The sequence below is a fragment of the Eucyclogobius newberryi genome, unplaced genomic scaffold (assembly GCF_026437365.1).
Source record: "Eucyclogobius newberryi isolate DKJ021-1_F unplaced genomic scaffold, fEucNew1.0.hap1 SCAF_12, whole genome shotgun sequence".
In the NCBI taxonomy this organism is placed as follows: Eukaryota; Metazoa; Chordata; class Actinopteri; order Gobiiformes; family Gobiidae; genus Eucyclogobius; species Eucyclogobius newberryi.
Window position 1 is genome coordinate 9,237,989 of NW_027315746.1, and position 19,130 is coordinate 9,257,118.

The 19,130-nt window shown below is 44.6% G+C and overlaps 1 protein-coding gene across 1 annotated transcript in view; it reads left to right on the forward strand.

The window, feature by feature from the left end:
* LOC140356034 (netrin-G1-like) overlaps positions 1-19,130 on the forward strand; it is a 152,179-nt gene that overhangs the window by 97,214 nt on the left and 35,835 nt on the right. The window contains exon 5 of the mRNA XM_072440725.1: positions 149-193. Coding sequence (XP_072296826.1) covers positions 149-193 — 45 coding nt within the window. The remainder of the gene's footprint in view (positions 1-148; positions 194-19,130) is intronic.

Sequence of the window (19,130 nt, forward strand, 5' to 3'; positions counted from 1 at the left end):
TTTTCTACAGTTTTGCCACAGATTATTGGGGCGGAGCGGCGAGTGACTTGGATGAATGCATGCTGTCCCCATTTCCCCCTAACGGAAGCATGACTCACCACAACAACAACAACAGGCTGTAACGTATACCTTTCATATTTCTGCACAGATCGGGGTAATGCTTCGTCTCTCGGTGTTGCAAATCGAAACCAAGGTAGGCTTATGGGCTTTGTGACTTCAGCATGACATTCACAACACCGGGGAAGAAATGCATTGCTTATTTATTGGCAGTTAAGAGCGCGGCGACACGACGTGGAACATGCAAAACACACGAGTCGGCTTTGGAGCTGACGTGGCTTCTGGAAGATTTTTGCTGTAATTCCAGGCATTTTCGTGAGGTGTGAAACATATAATGAAGTGTTTTATTAAATGCCTGTCTAAATAAAAACACCTCTTTTCCATGTTTTCTGCACAGTTCTTTGTGAACTTGCAGTGAGATTTGGACTAATTTTAGACTTGGCACTTAATATAAAAAAAACGACAGCTTATTTAGCCTGAACAAAGGCTTCATTCATAAAGGAATGACTCAGGCTTAGGAATTAGGAACTATAATTAATGGCCTAACTCCTTATTTACGTCGGTACTAAGCCTGAATCTTTCTTAACAAACAATGTGCTCGATAAGTTTGTTCGTGCTTTATTGAGGCTGTTGATGTTATGAAGTGTCACCGACAACTTTACTGACTTAGTAGAGCGCGAATACACACGAGGCAATTCAAAGAGCTGCACACAACAGGGAAAACATGCAATAAAATCACAAAACATGACAAAAAGTTATAAAGAAAATCCTTTCAGTCATATGCACAGCTAAACTAAACTGATTATAGCTTAGATTTGAACATTGTCAGAGTCGAACCTGTCTCACATCTTCAGGAAGAATGTTCCAGGTTTTAGCTGCATAAAACTGAAACGCAGATTCCCCCTCTGGCACCAGCAAGAGGCCGGTCCATGTTTAGTCCTGACTCTGGCACCAGCAAGAGGCCGGTCCATGTTTAGTCCTGACTCTGGCACCAGCAGGAGGCCGGTCCATGTTTAGTCCTGACTCTGGGCACCAGCAGGAGGCCGGTCCATGTTTAGTCCTGACTCTGGCACCAGCAGGAGGCCGGCCCATATTTAGTCCTGACTCTGGCACCAGCAGGAGGCCGGTCCATGTTTAGTCCTGACTCTGGCACCAGCAGGAGGCCGGTCCATGTTTAGTCCTGACTCTGGGCACCAGCAGGAGGCCGGTCCATGTTTAGTCCTGACACTGGCACCAGCAGGAGGCCGGTGCATGTTTAGTCCTGACTCTGGCACCAGCAGGAGGCCGGTCCATGTTTAGTCCTGACTCTGGCACCAGCAGGAGGCCGGTCCATGTTTAGTCCTGACTCTGGCACCAGCAGGAGGCCGGTCCATGTTTAGTCCTGACTCTGGCACCAGCAGGAGGCCGTTACAGTCTAATCTACTGGAGACAAACACATGGATAAGTCTCTAAATCTGCTTTAGACACTATATTTTTGATCTTGGCAATGTTTTTTAGATGGTAAAAAGCTGCTGATGTTATTGATTTTTTGTGGCTAATAAAGTTCAAGTCTGAGTCCATTATTACCCCCAGATGTATAACTTGGTTTGTAGGAGACTCTGGAAGTAGTATATCTTCAAATATGTTGTGCGACCCTAACAACTGCACACCTTTCTGCGTCTAAGTGTGAAACCCAGAATAAAGATGCGTCGCTAAAACTGCGCTAAAAATATGCAAGTTTGTTAATGCCAGCGATGCCCAAGGGTTTGTAAGAGCAAGTTAGAGAGAATTCACTTCTGCATCCTTTTACGCTCGCCCCAGCGGTAACAAAGGTGCTACATTTCACACGCGATGTTGTCAGTCTGCCTGTAGCATCGGACCTTCACCTGTTGCCAGAGAAACCAGAGTATAGTCAAATGTGGAACATGCTCATTGTATTGCCACTATTTTGCCGAAGGTTTTATGGAAAGTAATTATTTGTTTTACTGTAATGTACTTTGGGTCGATTTTTTTGTGTAATTTCACTTTACAATTGTACAAATGTAAAAATAAGTAAGCTCTGATTGCCTTTAGCTCAGAGAATAAGAAGATTATGGTTTAAAACAGCTTAATTCAGCAATAAACTGATACATTTATCAACTTTTGTAATACAGATTGATCTAAAATGCTACTAAAATTGCTTAAAATCTAACTGTAAATGCGTCTTATTCTTGTCCGTTTAGTGTTTTTCATGCAGACGTTTTCACTGAAGTAAAGTTTTGACAGCAGTACTTGTACTTGGGATCATGTACTGTTACTTTTTACTCTTCCTTCCCCTGCTGCTGTGTGAAATATTTGGAAATGTATGACAAGTTCCAAGTTTAACACGTTAGCGTTTGGATCCACCACGATTCTGACTATTTCTGTAATTAATGAGCACATTCACATGAAACAAAAACTGTCACACAAGCTCAGTGTCACGTTTAGTTGAATTAAATCGATATTAGATGAGAAACACGCAGGATAATCTTGTTTATTGGCGATTTGGATAAAGCCGCGGTGTTCTTCCTTTCCCGCGTAACAAGGCAGAGCTTTTGTTGCGTAACGCCCTTCGGGAGCGCACCGCGTGGCTCGCCGTCGCCCCGGCCTGCGACCCTTTAGCCCCTCTGCGCGCGCCCTCTTTTTAATTACCCACAATGCTCTCCGGGGGTGCACCCTTTCCCGTCACGCTCGCGGGGAGGGGGCGAGCGCGGCGGGGGAAGGCGAGCGCGGCCGAGGAGCAGCAGCAGCAGCCGCCGCGGGGAGGTTTATGTAGATGGATCCACGGCTAATCCGCAGAGCTAGACCTCCTGCGCGCTCGGTGTTAAGTCCGCACCGCTGCGCTCACAGCCAGCGCGGGCAAATTAAAAGAGGATGTCAAAGATTCGAGCGGACAAAAAAAGAGCTCCCGTGCCTTTTGTGGTCCCGCGGAGTCACGGATGTGACGGGGAAACGTAAAGAGGCTTTGCAGACGACGTCGGGAAATGAAGACGTTTGAAAATGTGGAGTGTTTTAATGAACGGATGGCATGAATTTCCCCAAAATCACTAAATCCATTGAATTCTTCTTCCTCTGTGTCACTTCTATTCTTCTGGAGGAAGTGCAGATTCTTCTTCTGCGTCGCTTAGAGCCTAGAGCGCCCTCTTGCGGTTGCCAGTGTGAAAATAACGAATAATAATATCACATATAAGTCGCTCTAGTCGCTCCCGGCCAAAACTATGAAAAAAGGTGTGATTTATAATCCAGAAAATACACGTAACGTTTTGTCAGACACGCTAATTCCCTATTGATATATTTATACACACAAAATACCCACATGAACGTAATAACACATTTATAGTCGAAGTGCATCGTTTTGAACAGTTATTTGCTATAGTTGGTTTTATACGCACGATTCTCTCCTTTGTAAACCTGATTCATAATGTTTCTATGGTGTGTGATTAGAGCAACGACGATCGCAGTGATTTGTAAAACAATATTAGCTCGTTACTACAGCGAACCCAACAACAGAAGAACATCTTAAGTCTAAATACATGTTTTAGACAAATTTCCATAATGTAACATGTCTTGAGCGGATTAAAGATGCACTAAGTCACTTTTCTGATGATGATCGTTGTCTGTTTGGGATATTCCGGAGAACAGCGTTTTAAAGCAGACCAAGTTAGAGGTCAGATCTGTGGAGAGGCGGCTATTTTCAGCAATAAAAACGCCTGAAATCAAACAAAGGCAAGGCAAGGCAAGGCAAGTTTATTTGTAGAGCACATTTCATACACAAGGCAATTCAAAGTGCTTCACAGCAGGAAAAATGCATTCAAATCACAAAGAAATTACAGAAACAGAAATACAATAAAATTAACTAAATTAAAAATTATCAATCCAACTGATTTTCTAAACTAATAAAATCACAAACAAAAGAGAAGAGTGCAAAGAAAAAATCCTTTCAGTCATATGCGCAGTTAAAAAAAACTGTTTTTAGCTTAGATTTGAACATTGTCAGAGTAGAAGCCTGTCTCACATCTTCAGGAAGACTGTTCCAGATTTTAGCTGCATAAAACTGAAACGCAGATTCCCCATGTTTTGTCCTGACTCTGGGCACCAGCAGGAGGCCGGTCCCTGAGGTCCTCAGAGTCCGAGATGGTTCATATGGCACTAACATATCCAAGATGTACTTTGGTGCTAGGCCATGGAGAGACTTGTACACAAGCAGAGCTGCTTTAAAGTCTATTCTCTGAGCCACAGGAGCCAGTGCAGAGACCTGAGAACAGGACTAATGTGATCATACTTCCTGGTTCTAGTCAGGACCCGAGCAGCAGCGTTCTGGATGTACTGCAGCTGTTTTACAACTCGTTTGGAGAGACCAGTGAGCAGGCCGTTACAGTAGTCTAATCTACTGGAGACAAACGCATGGATAAGTCTCTCTAAATCTGGTTTTGACACTACATTTTTGATTTTGGCAATGTTTTTTAGATGGTAAAAAGCTGCTGATGTTATTGATTTGACGTGGCTATTAAAGTTCAAGTCTGAGTCCATTATTACCCCCAGTTTTCTAATTTGGTTTGTAGGTTTTAGAGCGAGACTCTGGAGGTGACCGCTAACACTTTCTCTTTGTTTCTGTGGGCCAAAAACGATTATTTCAGTCTTGTCTGAGTTCAGCTGGAGAAAGTTGTTTTGCATCCACACACTGATCTGTTGGATGCAGTGACAGAGTGAATCCACTGGTCCATAGTCACCTGCCGATAGTGAAACATAGATCTGAGTGTCGTCTGCATAATTGTGATAGGACACATTTTCACTGCGTATCAACTGACCTAACGACAGCATGTAGAGTTTGAACAGAAGGGGACCCAGGACTGACCCTTGGGGCACTCCACAGGTCAGGGTCATGTGGTCTGAGACACAGCTACCAATTTCAACAAAGTACTTCCTGTCTTCCAGATAGGACCTTAACCAGTTTAGGGCAGTGCCAGTGATGCCCACCCAGTCCTCTAGTCTCTGTAAGAGGATCCCATGATCGACAGTGTCAAAAGCAGCACTCAGATCTAACAGAATTAAGACTGAGGCTTTGCCCGTGTCAGTGTTCAGGCGGATGTCATTTGTCACCTTGACAAGAGCAGTCTCAGTGCTGTGATGAGGTCTAAAACCTGACTGAAAAACATCAAATGAGTTGTTTATTAAGAGGAAATCTGTGAGCTGTTGGTAAACAACCTTTTTAAGGACTTTGCCCCAAAATGGCAGATTAGAGATGGGCCGGTAATGACTCAGGACTGCGGCATCAAGACTGCTCTTCTTTAGGAGAGGCTTTATGACCGCAGTTTTCAAAGACATTGGGAATGTTCCAGATTGAAGCGACATGTTAACTATGTGAGTGAATGGTGCTAACAAACTGTTCAGCACAGACTTTAGAAATCTGGTGGGTAACACATCAAGGCAGCATGTAGATGAACTCAGACTGGTGATGATCTCATGGACAGTTTTGTCAGTTACTGGTGCAAAGTGAGTTAGCTCTAAGTGTCTTGGTGGTTTTAGGGTAATTTTTTGCATTGTGGGATTTATAGCATTTTTAATGCCCTGAACTTTGTCATTAAAGAATAATGCAAACTCATTACACTTGGATGTGGAAATGAGTTCTAACGGCAGCTGAGCTGTAGGGTTTGTTAATCTGTTTACTGTGGCAAACAGGACACGCGAGTTGTTACTGCAGCTTCCAATTATTTCAGAAAAATATCTTTCCCTAGTTCTACATAAGATTAGGTTGTACATGTTCAGCTTTCCTTTGTAAATCTCTTTTTGAACCTGGAGCTTTGACTTGCGCCATTTCCGTTCGGCCCTGCGGCACTCCCTTTTCTGTGCCCTGACCGAATCATCATTTCTCCACGGCGCCTTCTGCTTATTTTTAACCATTTTAGCCTTTATAGGGGCAATGGTGTCCAGAACATTCAAAACACTAGATGTAACAGAGTTCAACAAATCATTTACATTAGAACATGAGACATTTTCAAAGTTTATCATTTCCATAAACAGTGCACCTGTGCCATCACTTATGTGTCTCCTCTGAACAACTGCAGGACCAACCGGAGGTTGGGGAGAAACAGACAGGTCAAAGAAGACACAGAAATGATCAGACAGAGCAACATCGATCACATTAACATTTGAAATATTTACCCCCTTTGTAATTATGAGATCTAGAGTGTGTCCTTTGCTGTGGGTGGGGCCTCTCACATGCTGAGTAAGACTGAAGGTTTCAAGGACAGCATCAAGCTCTTTAGCGTTTCTGTCACAAACATTATCAACATGCACGTTGAAATCACCTGTAATGACCAAACCATCAAAGTCTGTGCATATGACTGAAAGCATCTCAGTAAAATCATCAATAAAACTTTGGCAGTGCTGGGGAGGCTTGTATAAAACAATGAAGAGAATGGATGGAGACCGTTTTAGCTCCATTTTAAAGGATACATACTCAAATGATGAAAACACCCCAAAAGACAACCTGCGGGTAATTATTTCATCTCTAAAGACAGCACAGACTCCACCCCCTTTTTTGTTTTCTCGTGTTTCAGATTCAAACTTAAAGTTGGGTGGAGCAGATTCTATCAGAACTACATTTCCTGTGTTTTTGTCAAGCTATGTTTCAGTTAAAAACATAAAATCAAGATTATAAGAAGAAATAAAATTATTAATTAAGAGAGATTTGTTACATAAGGATCTGACATTTAGCACAGCAAGTTTCAGACTAGTTTCAGTGAGACTGGGCTTTATCTTTTCACAGGGAATATGAATCACATTTCTCAGATTGGGCCTGACTCGCATTTTGTTTTTCCATCTGTGTGATGATGTGACTACAGAAATAGCACTAGGGGGGGCTCTTTTTACATAGGGCCCCGGGTTAGTTTGATTTTTAATGTGACAATAAGTCCCGGCAACGCTGAGATCCAGTGCATCCTAGCTATGGGAGATACCAGGTGAAAGGCGAGGTTGGATGGGTGGTGGGGCTTTTGTAGCCAAGGAGAGTTCGGGACCAGGTGAGAGGCGAGGGGGGATGGGTGGTGGGGCTTTTGTTGGTGTAGTCGGCATAGCCCTTGCAATATTGGGCGTGAGTGGAGCCATCTTAATGCCTGATTTGATCAGACTTTCAAAATGGCTGGGAACATGGCTGGGTAACAAATGCAATGTCGATGTGTTTGATTGCGTTCTGCGGAACATTTCCAACTCGAGCTCGTCCCGTGCAGTTTTATTTGTCAGAAAAAGCCCACAGAGCAACAGAAATAAAGAAAACATTCACATAAACTATTCACAGTGAGTTCATGATAATGAATCATGTTCTTTGCAATTTTCTTGACCAATTTGTGCATTTTTGCTCTTTAGATTGTACTAAAAGGAACAACGTCAACTGAGCAAGTGCCATTTCTGACCCTTTTATTATGTGTGCTTTAGCCAGCGTTTCCCCTTCCACTTAAAGTATGAAATATTATATAACGAAATGTAAAGTGTGGGGCGTGGGACTCTTGCGTCGAACCCGCAGCGCTGCATCTCGAAGGCGATAATGACTTTTCCGCCGCTCTTCTCAGTCTGAGCATGAACATATTTGATTAGTTTGAGTAAATCCCGGTAAATACCACAAGCTGCACCTTAAACAAACAACATGTGAGGTTTCCAGGCAACTCCCGGATCGCATCCCGGAGAGGCACAAACGCTCGCCCGCTGCGGCTCGAGAAGAGCGTCCGTCCATCGGAGCGACCAGACGATTAATGTCACTGTTTGAATGAGCGTCCGTTAAATTAAGATGGATGTGCGTAAACAAAGGCGTTTATCTTTGACGCAGTGAACAAGAAAACAGTTTGTAACGTTATCTACTCCTGGTAAGATGATTTATCGAGGATTTTAAGGACTGAAATGCAAAAATGTGGTGATTATAAGGAAATGTTGTGTTAATTATGTCATAATTTGTCATTTTTTGTGTACTAAATCTTTAAAGGTATGCAGGGATGACTAAATATATGACAAAAATGAGAATATTCTTGAATAAAATGGATGGGTGGAGAATAGCATTGTGGGTATTGTAGTGTTTTTGCGGTTGTCGATGCTCAGTGGATGATTATGAATGTGTTTTTCTGTCTTATACTGCAGGAGATCAACAGTTTTGTGTTTGTTTTTTACTGAGTCAGGCCTGATTAATGTGTTGTTGTTCTTTTTTAACCTTTTCCTGTGTTGAAATGAAATTAAATGAATGACAGAGCTCCAAACCAGACCTTATACAAACCCAGCTCTATTAGTCCCACGAAGCCATGATCTACAATTATAAAAATCATCATTATCAGAGTAAAAATACCTTTTAGTTTGACAAAATGCATTAAACTTAAAATGGCCTTTTAACTAGATATAATTAATTAAATTCAACTAAATCTATCGCTAAACATCTATATAGTTAAAAAAGAAGAAGAAAAAAGTTACATTTGTTGTCAAAATTAAACTTTTTTATTTTTTTTCTTCTTTTTTTCTTTTTTTTGTATCTGATTTCATTTTTTAGCTGCGATCTGGAGATAAAATGTACAAATAACAACGCAACACAGCCCAGACATGTTTTTATGAGTGCACATCATTATAACATAGCTCAAAATCCCACGCGGACCCTTGACCCACGTCCCGGACCGGCCCTCGGCCCCTTTAAGACGGCGTAAGTGATATCGGGGGCGCCTGCAGTGCTGGTGAAGGATGATGAGGCTTTTGTGCTAATATGATAACAGGAGGCATGTCTGATGGCCCGGCTCAGCTTTCCCCGGCAAAAGATATCGATTAGGTGTAATTGAAGCAACGCGGGTCGGCCCCCGGCTTATAATTAGCAAATCCTGTATCTGAAAACTGTCTGCGCTTATTGTTAATTGTGCCACCCAATCTATGGCGTGTAATGAAAGCCGCTCCGAGTATTAAATTCATCTCTATATGAGCGACGCGAAGCTATCGTCGCTTCATCGCCGCTTCAGCGCCGCCATGGAAGGATTTGCTAATTCCGTGGAAGAAATGCACTTGTAAGAATTTCATACGCAGTGATTGGTAAAAAATGTTTGAAGCTGACAAGAAGCGAATACATTTTCTCGAGCCTTTGTTCTTTTGTCGTCTCGTTGATTATTGGTCGATGAGTCTCAAGCCGATGGCACGCCACAGACACGAGGACATTTTGCAGCGTTTCTTCGTAACTTATGAAGCACAGTATCGCCAAAAGATTTGTTAAAAGTGTCAAGTATTCAATGCACGAGGAGACAGTACAGGGCGAGTGTGAGCGGACACTGGACACTCGCTTATAGAGGACACTGGACAGTCGCTTATAAAGGACACTGGACAGTCGCTTATAGAGGACACTGGACAGTTGCTTATAAAGGACACTGGAGAGTCGCTTATAAAGGACACTGAACAGTCGCTTATAAAGGACACTTGACAGTCGCTTAAAAAGGACACTGGACAGTCGCTTATGAAGGACACTGGACAGTCGCTTATAGTGGACACTGGACAGTCGCTCATTAAGGACACTGGACAGTCGCTTATAAAGGACACTGGACAGTCGTTTATAAAGGACACTGGACAGTCGCTTATAGAGGACACTGGACAGTCGCTTATAGAGGACACTGGACAGTCGCTTATAGAGTACACTGGACAGTCGCTTATAAAGGACACTGGACAGTCGCTTATAAAAGACACTGGACAGTCGCTTATAAAGGACACTGGACAGTCGCTTATAAAGGACACTAAACAGTCGCTTGTAAAGGACACTGGACAGTCGCTTATAAAGGACACTGGACAGTCGCTTATAGTGGACACTGGACAGTCGCCATAAAGGACACTGGACAGTCGCTCATAAAGGACACTGGACAGTCGCTTATAAAGGACACTGGACAGTCGTTTATAAGGGACACTGGACAGTCGCTTATAAAGGACACTGAACAGTCGCTTATAAAGGACACTGGACAGTCGCTTATAGAGGATATTGGACAGTCGCTTATAAAGGACACTGGACAGTCGCTTATAGAGGACACTGGACAGTCGCTTATAGAGGACAGTGGACAGTTGCTTATGAAGGACACTGGACAGTCGCATATAAAGGACACTGGACAGTCGCTTATAGAGGACACTGGACAGTCGCTTATAAAGGACACTGAACAGTCGCTTATAAAGGACACTGGACAGTCGCTTATAGAGGACATTGGACAGTCGCTTATGAAGGACACTGGACAGTCGCTTATAAAGGACACTGGACAGTCGCTTATAAAGGACAATGGACAGTCGCTTATAAAGGACACTGAAGTGTCGCTTGTAAAGGACACTGGACAGTCGCTTATAAAAGACACTGGACAGTCGCTTATAAAGGACACTGGACAGTTGCTTATAAAGGACACTAAACAGTCGCTTGTAAAGGACACTGGACAGTCGCTTATTAAGGACACTGGACAGTTGCTTATAAAGGACACTGGACAGTCGCTTATAAAGGACACTGAACAGTCGCTTATAAAGGACACTGGACAGTCCCTTAAAAAGGACACTGGACAGTCGCTTATGAAGGACACTGGACAGTCGCTTATAGTGGACACTGGACAGTCGCCATAAAGGACACTGGACAGTCGCTCATTAAGGACACTGGACAGTCGCTTATAAAGGACACTGGACAGTCGCTTATAGAGGACACTGGACAGTCGCTTATAGAGGACACTGGACAGTCGCTTATAAAAGACACTGGACAGTCGCTTATAAAGGACACTGGACAGTCGCTTATAAAGGACACTGGACAGTCGCTTATAGTGGACACTGGACAGTCGCCATAAAGGACACTGGACAGTCGCTCATAAAGGACACTGGACAGTCGCTTATAAAGGACACTGGACAGTCGTTTATAAGGGACACTGGACAGTCGCTTATAGAGGACACTGGACAGTCGCTTATAGAGGACACTAAACAGTCGCTTGTAAAGGACACTGGACAGTCGCTTATTAAGGACACTGGACAGTTGCTTATAGAGGACACTGGACAGTCGCTTATAAAGGACACTGAACAGTTGCTTATAAAGGACACTGGACAGTCGCTTAAAAAGGACACTGGACAGTCGCTTATGAAGGACACTGGACAGTCGCTTATAGTGGACACTGGACAGTCGCCATAAAGGACACTGGACAGTCGCTCATTAAGGACACTGGACAGTCGCTTATAAAGGACACTGGACAGTCGCTTATAGAGGACACTGGACAGTCGCTTATAGAGGACACTGGACAGTCGCTTATAAAAGACACTGGACAGTCGCTTATAAAGGACACTGGACAGTCGCTTATAAAGGACACTGGACAGTCGCTTATAGTGGACACTGGACAGTCGCCATAAAGGACACTGGACAGTCGCTCATAAAGGACACTGGACAGTCGCTTATAAAGGACACTGGACAGTCGTTTATAAGGGACACTGGACAGTCGCTTATAGAGGACACTGGACAGTCGCTTATAGAGGACACTGGACAGTTGCTTATGAAGGACACTGGACAGTCGCATATAAAGGACACTGGACAGCCGCTTATAGAGGACACTGGACAGTCGCTTATAAAGGACACTGAACAGTCGCTTATAAAGGACACTGGACAGTCGCTTATAAAGGACACTAAACAGTCGCTTGTAAGGGACACTGGACAGTCGCTTATAAAGGACACTGGACAGTCGCTTATAGAGGACACCGGACAGTCGCTTATAAAGGACACTGGACAGTCGCTTATAAAGGACACTGGACAGTCGCTTATAAAGGACACTGGACAGTTGCTTTTAAAGGACACTGGACAGTCGCTTATAAAGGACACTGGACAGTCGCTTATAAAGGACACTGGACAGTCGCTTAGAAAGGACACTGGACAGTTGCTTATAAAGGACACTAAACAGTCGCTTGTAAAGGACACTGGACAGTCGCTTATAAAGGACACTGGACAGTTGCTTATAAAGGACACTAAACAGTCGCTTGTAAGGGACACTGGACAGTCGCTTATAAAGGACACTGGACAGTCGCTTATAAAGGACAATGGACAGTTGCTCATGAAGGACACTGGACAGTCGCTTATAGAGGACACCGGACAGTCGCTTTTAAAGGACACTGGACAGTCGCTTATAAAGGACACTGGACAGTCGCTTGTAAAGGACACTGGACAGTCGCTTATAGAGGACACTGGACAGTCGCTTATAAAGGACAATGGACAGTCGCTCATAAAGGACACTGGACAGTCGCTTATAAAGGACACTGGACAGTCGCTTATGAAGGACACTGGACAGTCGCTTATAAAGGACACTGGAGAGTCGCTTATAAAGGACACTGAACAGTCGCTTATAAAGGACACTGAACAGTCGCTTATAAAGGACACTGGACAGTCGCTTATAAAGGACACTGAATAGTCGCTTATAAAGGACACTGGACAGTCGCTTATAAAGGACACTGGACAATCGCTTATAAAGGACACTGGACAGTCGCTTATAAAGGACACTGAACAGTCGCTTATAAAGGACACTGGACAGTCGCTTAAAAAGGACACTGGACAGTCGCTTATGAAGGACACTGGACAGTCGCTTATAGTGGACACTGGACAGTCGCCATAAAGGACACTGGACAGTCGCTCATTAAGGACACTGGACAGTCGCTTATAAAGGACACTGGACAGTCGTTTATAAAGGACACTGGACAGTCGCTTATAGAGGACACTGGACAGTCGCTTATAGAGGACACTGGACAGTCGCTTATAGAGTACACTGGACAGTCGCTTATAAAGGACACTGGACAGTCGCTTATAAAAGACACTGGACAGTCGCTTATAAAGGACACTGGACAGTCGCTTATAAAGGACACTAAACAGTCGCTTGTAAAGGACACTGGACAGTCGCTTATAAAGGACCCTGGACAGTCGCTTATAGTGGACACGGGACAGTCGCCATAAAGGACACTGGACAGTCGCTCATAAAGGACACTGGACAGTCGCTTATAAAGGACACTGGACAGTCGTTTATAAGGGACACTGGACAGTCGCTTATAGAGGACACTGGACAGTCGCTTATAGAGGACAGTGGACAGTTGCTTATGAAGGACACTGGACAGTCGCATATAAAGGACACTGGACAGTCGCTCATAGAGGACACTGAACAGTCGCTTATAAAGGACACTGAACAGTCGCTTATAGAGGACACTGGACAGTCGCTTATAAAGGACACTAAACAGTCGCTTGTAAAGGACACTGGACAGTCGCTTATAAAGGACACTGGACAGTTGCTTATAAAGGACACTAAACAGTCGCTTGTAAGGGACACTGGACAGTCGCTTATAAAGGACACTGGACAGTCGCTTATAAAGGACAATGGACAGTTGCTCATGAAGGACACTGGACAGTCGCTTATAGAGGACACCGGACAGTCGCTTTTAAAGGACACTGGACAGTCGCTTATAAAGGACACTGGACAGTTGCTTGTAAAGGACACTGGACAGTCGCTTATAGAGGACACTGGACAGTCGCTTATAAAGGACAATGGACAGTCGCTCATAAAGGACACAGGACAGTCGCTTATAAAGGACACTGGACAGTCGCTTATGAAGGACACTGGACAGTCGCTTATAAAGGACACTGGAGAGTCGCTTATAAAGGACACTGAACAGACGCTTATAAAGGACACTGAACAGTCGCTTATAAAGGACACTGGACAGTCGCTTATAAAGGACACTGAATAGTCGCTTATAAAGGACACTGGACAGTCGCTTATAAAGGACACTGGACAATCGCTTATAAAGGACACTGGACAGTCGCTTATAAAGGACACTGAACAGTCGCTTATAAAGGACACTGGACAGTCGCTTAAAAAGGACACTGGACAGTCGCTTATGAAGGACACTGGACAGTCGCTTATAGTGGACACTGGACAGTCGCCATAAAGGACACTGGACAGTCGCTCATTAAGGACACTGGACAGTCGCTTATAAAGGACACTGGACAGTCGTTTATAAGGGACACTGGACAGTCGCTTATAGAGGACACTGGACAGTCGCTTATAGAGGACACTGGACAGTTGCTTATGAAGGACACTGGACAGTCGCATATAAAGGACACTGGACAGCCGCTTATAGAGGACACTGGACAGTCGCTTATAAAGGACACTGAACAGTCGCTTATAAAGGACACTGGACAGTCGCTTATAAAGGACACTAAACAGTCGCTTGTAAGGGACACTGGACAGTCGCTTATAAAGGACACTGGACAGTCGCTTATAGAGGACACCGGACAGTCGCTTATAAAGGACACTGGACAGTCGCTTATAAAGGACACTGGACAGTCGCTTATAAAGGACACTGGACAGTTGCTTTTAAAGGACACTGGACAGTCGCTTATAAAGGACACTGGACAGTTGCTTATAAAGGACACTGGAAAGTCGCTTATAGAGGACACTGGACAGTCGCTTATAGAGGACACTGGACAGTCGCTTATAAAAGACACTGGACAGTCGCTTATAAAGGACACTGGACAGTCGCTTATAGAGGACACTGGACAGTTGCTTATGAAGGACACTGGACAGTCGCATATAAAGGACACTGGACAGCCGCTTATAGAGGACACTGGACAGTCGCTTATAGAGGACACTGAACAGTCGCTTATAAAGGACACTGGACAGTCGCTTATAAAGGACACTAAACAGTCGCTTGTAAGGGACACTGGACAGTCGCTTATAAAGGACACTGGACAGTCGCTTATAGAGGACACCGGACAGTCGCTTATAAAGGACACTGGACAGTCGCTTATAAAGGACACTGGACAGTCGCTTATAAAGGACACTGGACAGTTGCTTTTAAAGGACACTGGACAGTCGCTTATAAAGGACACTGGACAGTCGCTTATAGTGGACACTGGACAGTCGCCATAAAGGACACTGGACAGTCGCTCATAAAGGACACTGGACAGTCGCTTATAAAGGACACTGGACAGTCGTTTATAAGGGACACTGGACAGTCGCTTATAGAGGACACTGGACAGTCGCTTATAGAGGACACTGGACAGTTGCTTATGAAGGACACTGGACAGTCGCATATAAAGGACACTGGACAGCCGCTTATAGAGGACACTGGACAGTCGCTTATAAAGGACACTGAACAGTCGCTTATAAAGGACACTGGACAGTCGCTTATAGAGGACACTGGACAGTCGCTTATAAAGGACACTGGACAGTCGCTTATAAAGGAAACTGGACAGTCGCTCATAAAGGAAACTGGACAGTCGCTTATAGAGGACACTGGACAGTTGCTTATAAAGGACACTGGAAAGTCGCTTATAGAGGACACTGGACAGTCGCTTATAGAGGACATTGGACAGTCGCTTATGAAGGACACTGGACAGTCGCTTATAAAGGACACTGGACAGTCGCTTATAAAGGACACTGGACAGTCGCTTGTAAAGGACACTGGACAGTCGCTTATAAAGGACACTGGACAGTCGCTTAGAAAGGACACTGGACAGTTGCTTATAAAGGACACTAAACAGTCGCTTGTAAAGGACACTGGACAGTCGCTTATAAAGGACACTGGACAGTTGCTTATAAAGGACACTAAACAGTCGCTTGTAAGGGACACTGGACAGTCGCTTATAAAGGACACTGGACAGTCGCTTATAAAGGACAATGGACAGTTGCTCATGAAGGACACTGGACAGTCGCTTATAGAGGACACCGGACAGTCGCTTTTAAAGGACACTGGACAGTCGCTTATAAAGGACACTGGACAGTTGCTTGTAAAGGACACTGGACAGTCGCTTATAGAGGACACTGGACAGTCGCTTATAAAGGACAATGGACAGTCGCTCATAAAGGACACTGGACAGTCGCTTATAAAGGACACTGGACAGTCGCTTATGAAGGACACTGGACAGTCGCTTATAAAGGACACTGGAGAGTCGCTTATAAAGGACACTGAACAGTCGCTTATAAAGGACACTGAACAGTCGCTTATAAAGGACACTGGACAGTCGCTTATAAAGGACACTGAATAGTCGCTTATAAAGGACACTGGACAGTCGCTTATAAAGGACACTGGACAATCGCTTATAAAGGACACTGGACAGTCGCTTATAAAGGACACTGAACAGTCGCTTATAAAGGACACTGGACAGTCGCTTAAAAAGGACACTGGACAGTCGCTTATGAAGGACACTGGACAGTCGCTTATAGTGGACACTGGACAGTCGCCATAAAGGACACTGGACAGTCGCTCATTAAGGACACTGGACAGTCGCTTATAAAGGACACTGGACAGTCGTTTATAAAGGACACTGGACAGTCGCTTATAGAGGACACTGGACAGTCGCTTATAGAGGACACTGGACAGTCGCTTATAGAGTACACTGGACAGTCGCTTATAAAGGACACTGGACAGTCGCTTATAAAAGACACTGGACAGTCGCTTATAAAGGACACTGGACAGTCGCTTATAAAGGACACTAAACAGTCGCTTGTAAAGGACACTGGACAGTCGCTTATAAAGGACCCTGGACAGTCGCTTATAGTGGACACGGGACAGTCGCCATAAAGGACACTGGACAGTCGCTCATAAAGGACACTGGACAGTCGCTTATAAAGGACACTGGACAGTCGTTTATAAGGGACACTGGACAGTCGCTTATAGAGGACACTGGACAGTCGCTTATAGAGGACAGTGGACAGTTGCTTATGAAGGACACTGGACAGTCGCATATAAAGGACACTGGACAGTCGCTCATAGAGGACACTGAACAGTCGCTTATAAAGGACACTGAACAGTCGCTTATAGAGGACACTGGACAGTCGCTTATAAAGGACACTAAACAGTCGCTTGTAAAGGACACTGGACAGTCGCTTATAAAGGACACTGGACAGTTGCTTATAAAGGACACTAAACAGTCGCTTGTAAGGGACACTGGACAGTCGCTTATAAAGGACACTGGACAGTCACTTATAAAGGACAATGGACAGTTGCTCATGAAGGACACTGGACAGTCGCTTATAGAGGACACCGGACAGTCGCTTTTAAAGGACACTGGACAGTCGCTTATAAAGGACACTGGACAGTTGCTTGTAAAGGACACTGGACAGTCGCTTATAGAGGACACTGGACAGTCGCTTATAAAGGACAATGGACAGTCGCTCATAAAGGACACTGGACAGTCGCTTATAAAGGACACTGGACAGTCGCTTATGAAGGACACTGGACAGTCGCTTATAAAGGACACTGGAGAGTCGCTTATAAAGGACACTGAACAGACGCTTATAAAGGACACTGAACAGTCGCTTATAAAGGACACTGGACAGTCGCTTATAAAGGACACTGACTAGTCGCTTATAAAGGACACTGGACAGTCGCTTATAAAGGACACTGGACAATCGCTTATAAAGGACACTGGACAGTCGCTTATAAAGGACACTGAACAGTCGCTTATAAAGGACACTGGACAGTCGCTTAAAAAGGACACTGGACAGTCGCTTATGAAGGACACTGGACAGTCGCTTATAGTGGACACTGGACAGTCGCCATAAAGGACACTGGACAGTCGCTCATTAAGGACACTGGACAGTCGCTTATAAAGGACACTGGACAGTCGTTTATAAGGGACACTGGACAGTCGCTTATAGAGGACACTGGACAGTCGCTTATAGAGGACACTGGACAGTTGCTTATGAAGGACACTGGACAGTCGCATATAAAGGACACTGGACAGCCGCTTATAGAGGACACTGGACAGTCGCTTATAAAGGACACTGAACAGTCGCTTATAAAGGACACTGGACAGTCGCTTATAAAGGACACTAAACAGTCGCTTGTAAGGGACACTGGACAGTCGCTTATAGAGGACACCGGACAGTCGCTTATAAAGGACACTGGACAGTCGCTTATAAAGGACACTGGACAGTCGCTTATAAAGGACACTGGACAGTTGCTTTTAAAGGACACTGGACAGTCGCTTGTAAAGGACACTGGACAGTTGCTTATAAAGGACACTGGAAAGTCGCTTATAGAGGACACTGGACAGTCGCTTATAGAGGACACTGGACAGTCGCTTATAAAAGACACTGGACAGTCGCTTATAAAGGACACTGGACAGTCGCTTATAAAGGACACTGGACAGTCGCTTATAGTGGACACTGGACAGTCGCCATAAAGGACACTGGACAGTCGCTCATAAAGGACACTGGACAGTCGCTTATAAAGGACACTGGACAGTCGTTTATAAGGGACACTGGACAGTCGCTTATAGAGGACACTGGACAGTCGCTTATAGAGGACACTGGACAGTTGCTTATGAAGGACACTGGACAGTCGCATATAAAGGACACTGGACAGCCGCTTATAGAGGACACTGGACAGTCGCTTATAAAGGACACTGAACAGTCGCTTATAAAGGACACTGGACAGTCGCTTATAGAGGACACTGGACAGTCGCTTATAAAGGACACTGGACAGTCGCTTATAAAGGAAACTGGACAGTCGCTCATAAAGGAAACTGGACAGTCGCTTATAGAGGACACTGGACAGTCGCTTATAAAGGACACTGGACAGTCGCTTATAAAGGACACTAAACAGTCGCTTGTAAGGGACACTGGACAGTCGCTTATAAAGGACACTGGACAGTCGCTTATAGAGGACACCGGACAGTCGCTTATAAAGGACACTGGACAGTCGCTTATAAAGGACACTGGACAGTCGCTTATAAAGGACTCTGGACAGTTGCTTTTAAAGGACACTGGACAGTCGCTTATAAAGGACACTGGACAGTTGCTTATAAAGGACACTGGAAAGTCGCTTATAGAGGACACTGGACAGTCGCTTATAGAGGACATTGGACAGTCGCTTATGAAGGACACTGGACAGTCGCTTATAAAGGACACTGGACAGTCGCTTATAAAGGACAATGGACAGTCGCTTATAAAGGACACTGGACAGTCGCTTGTAAAGGACACTGGACAGTCGCTTATAAAGGACACTGGACAGTCGCTTAGAAAGGACACTGGACAGTTGCTTATAAAGGACACTAAACAGTCGCTTGTAAAGGACACTGGACAGTCGCT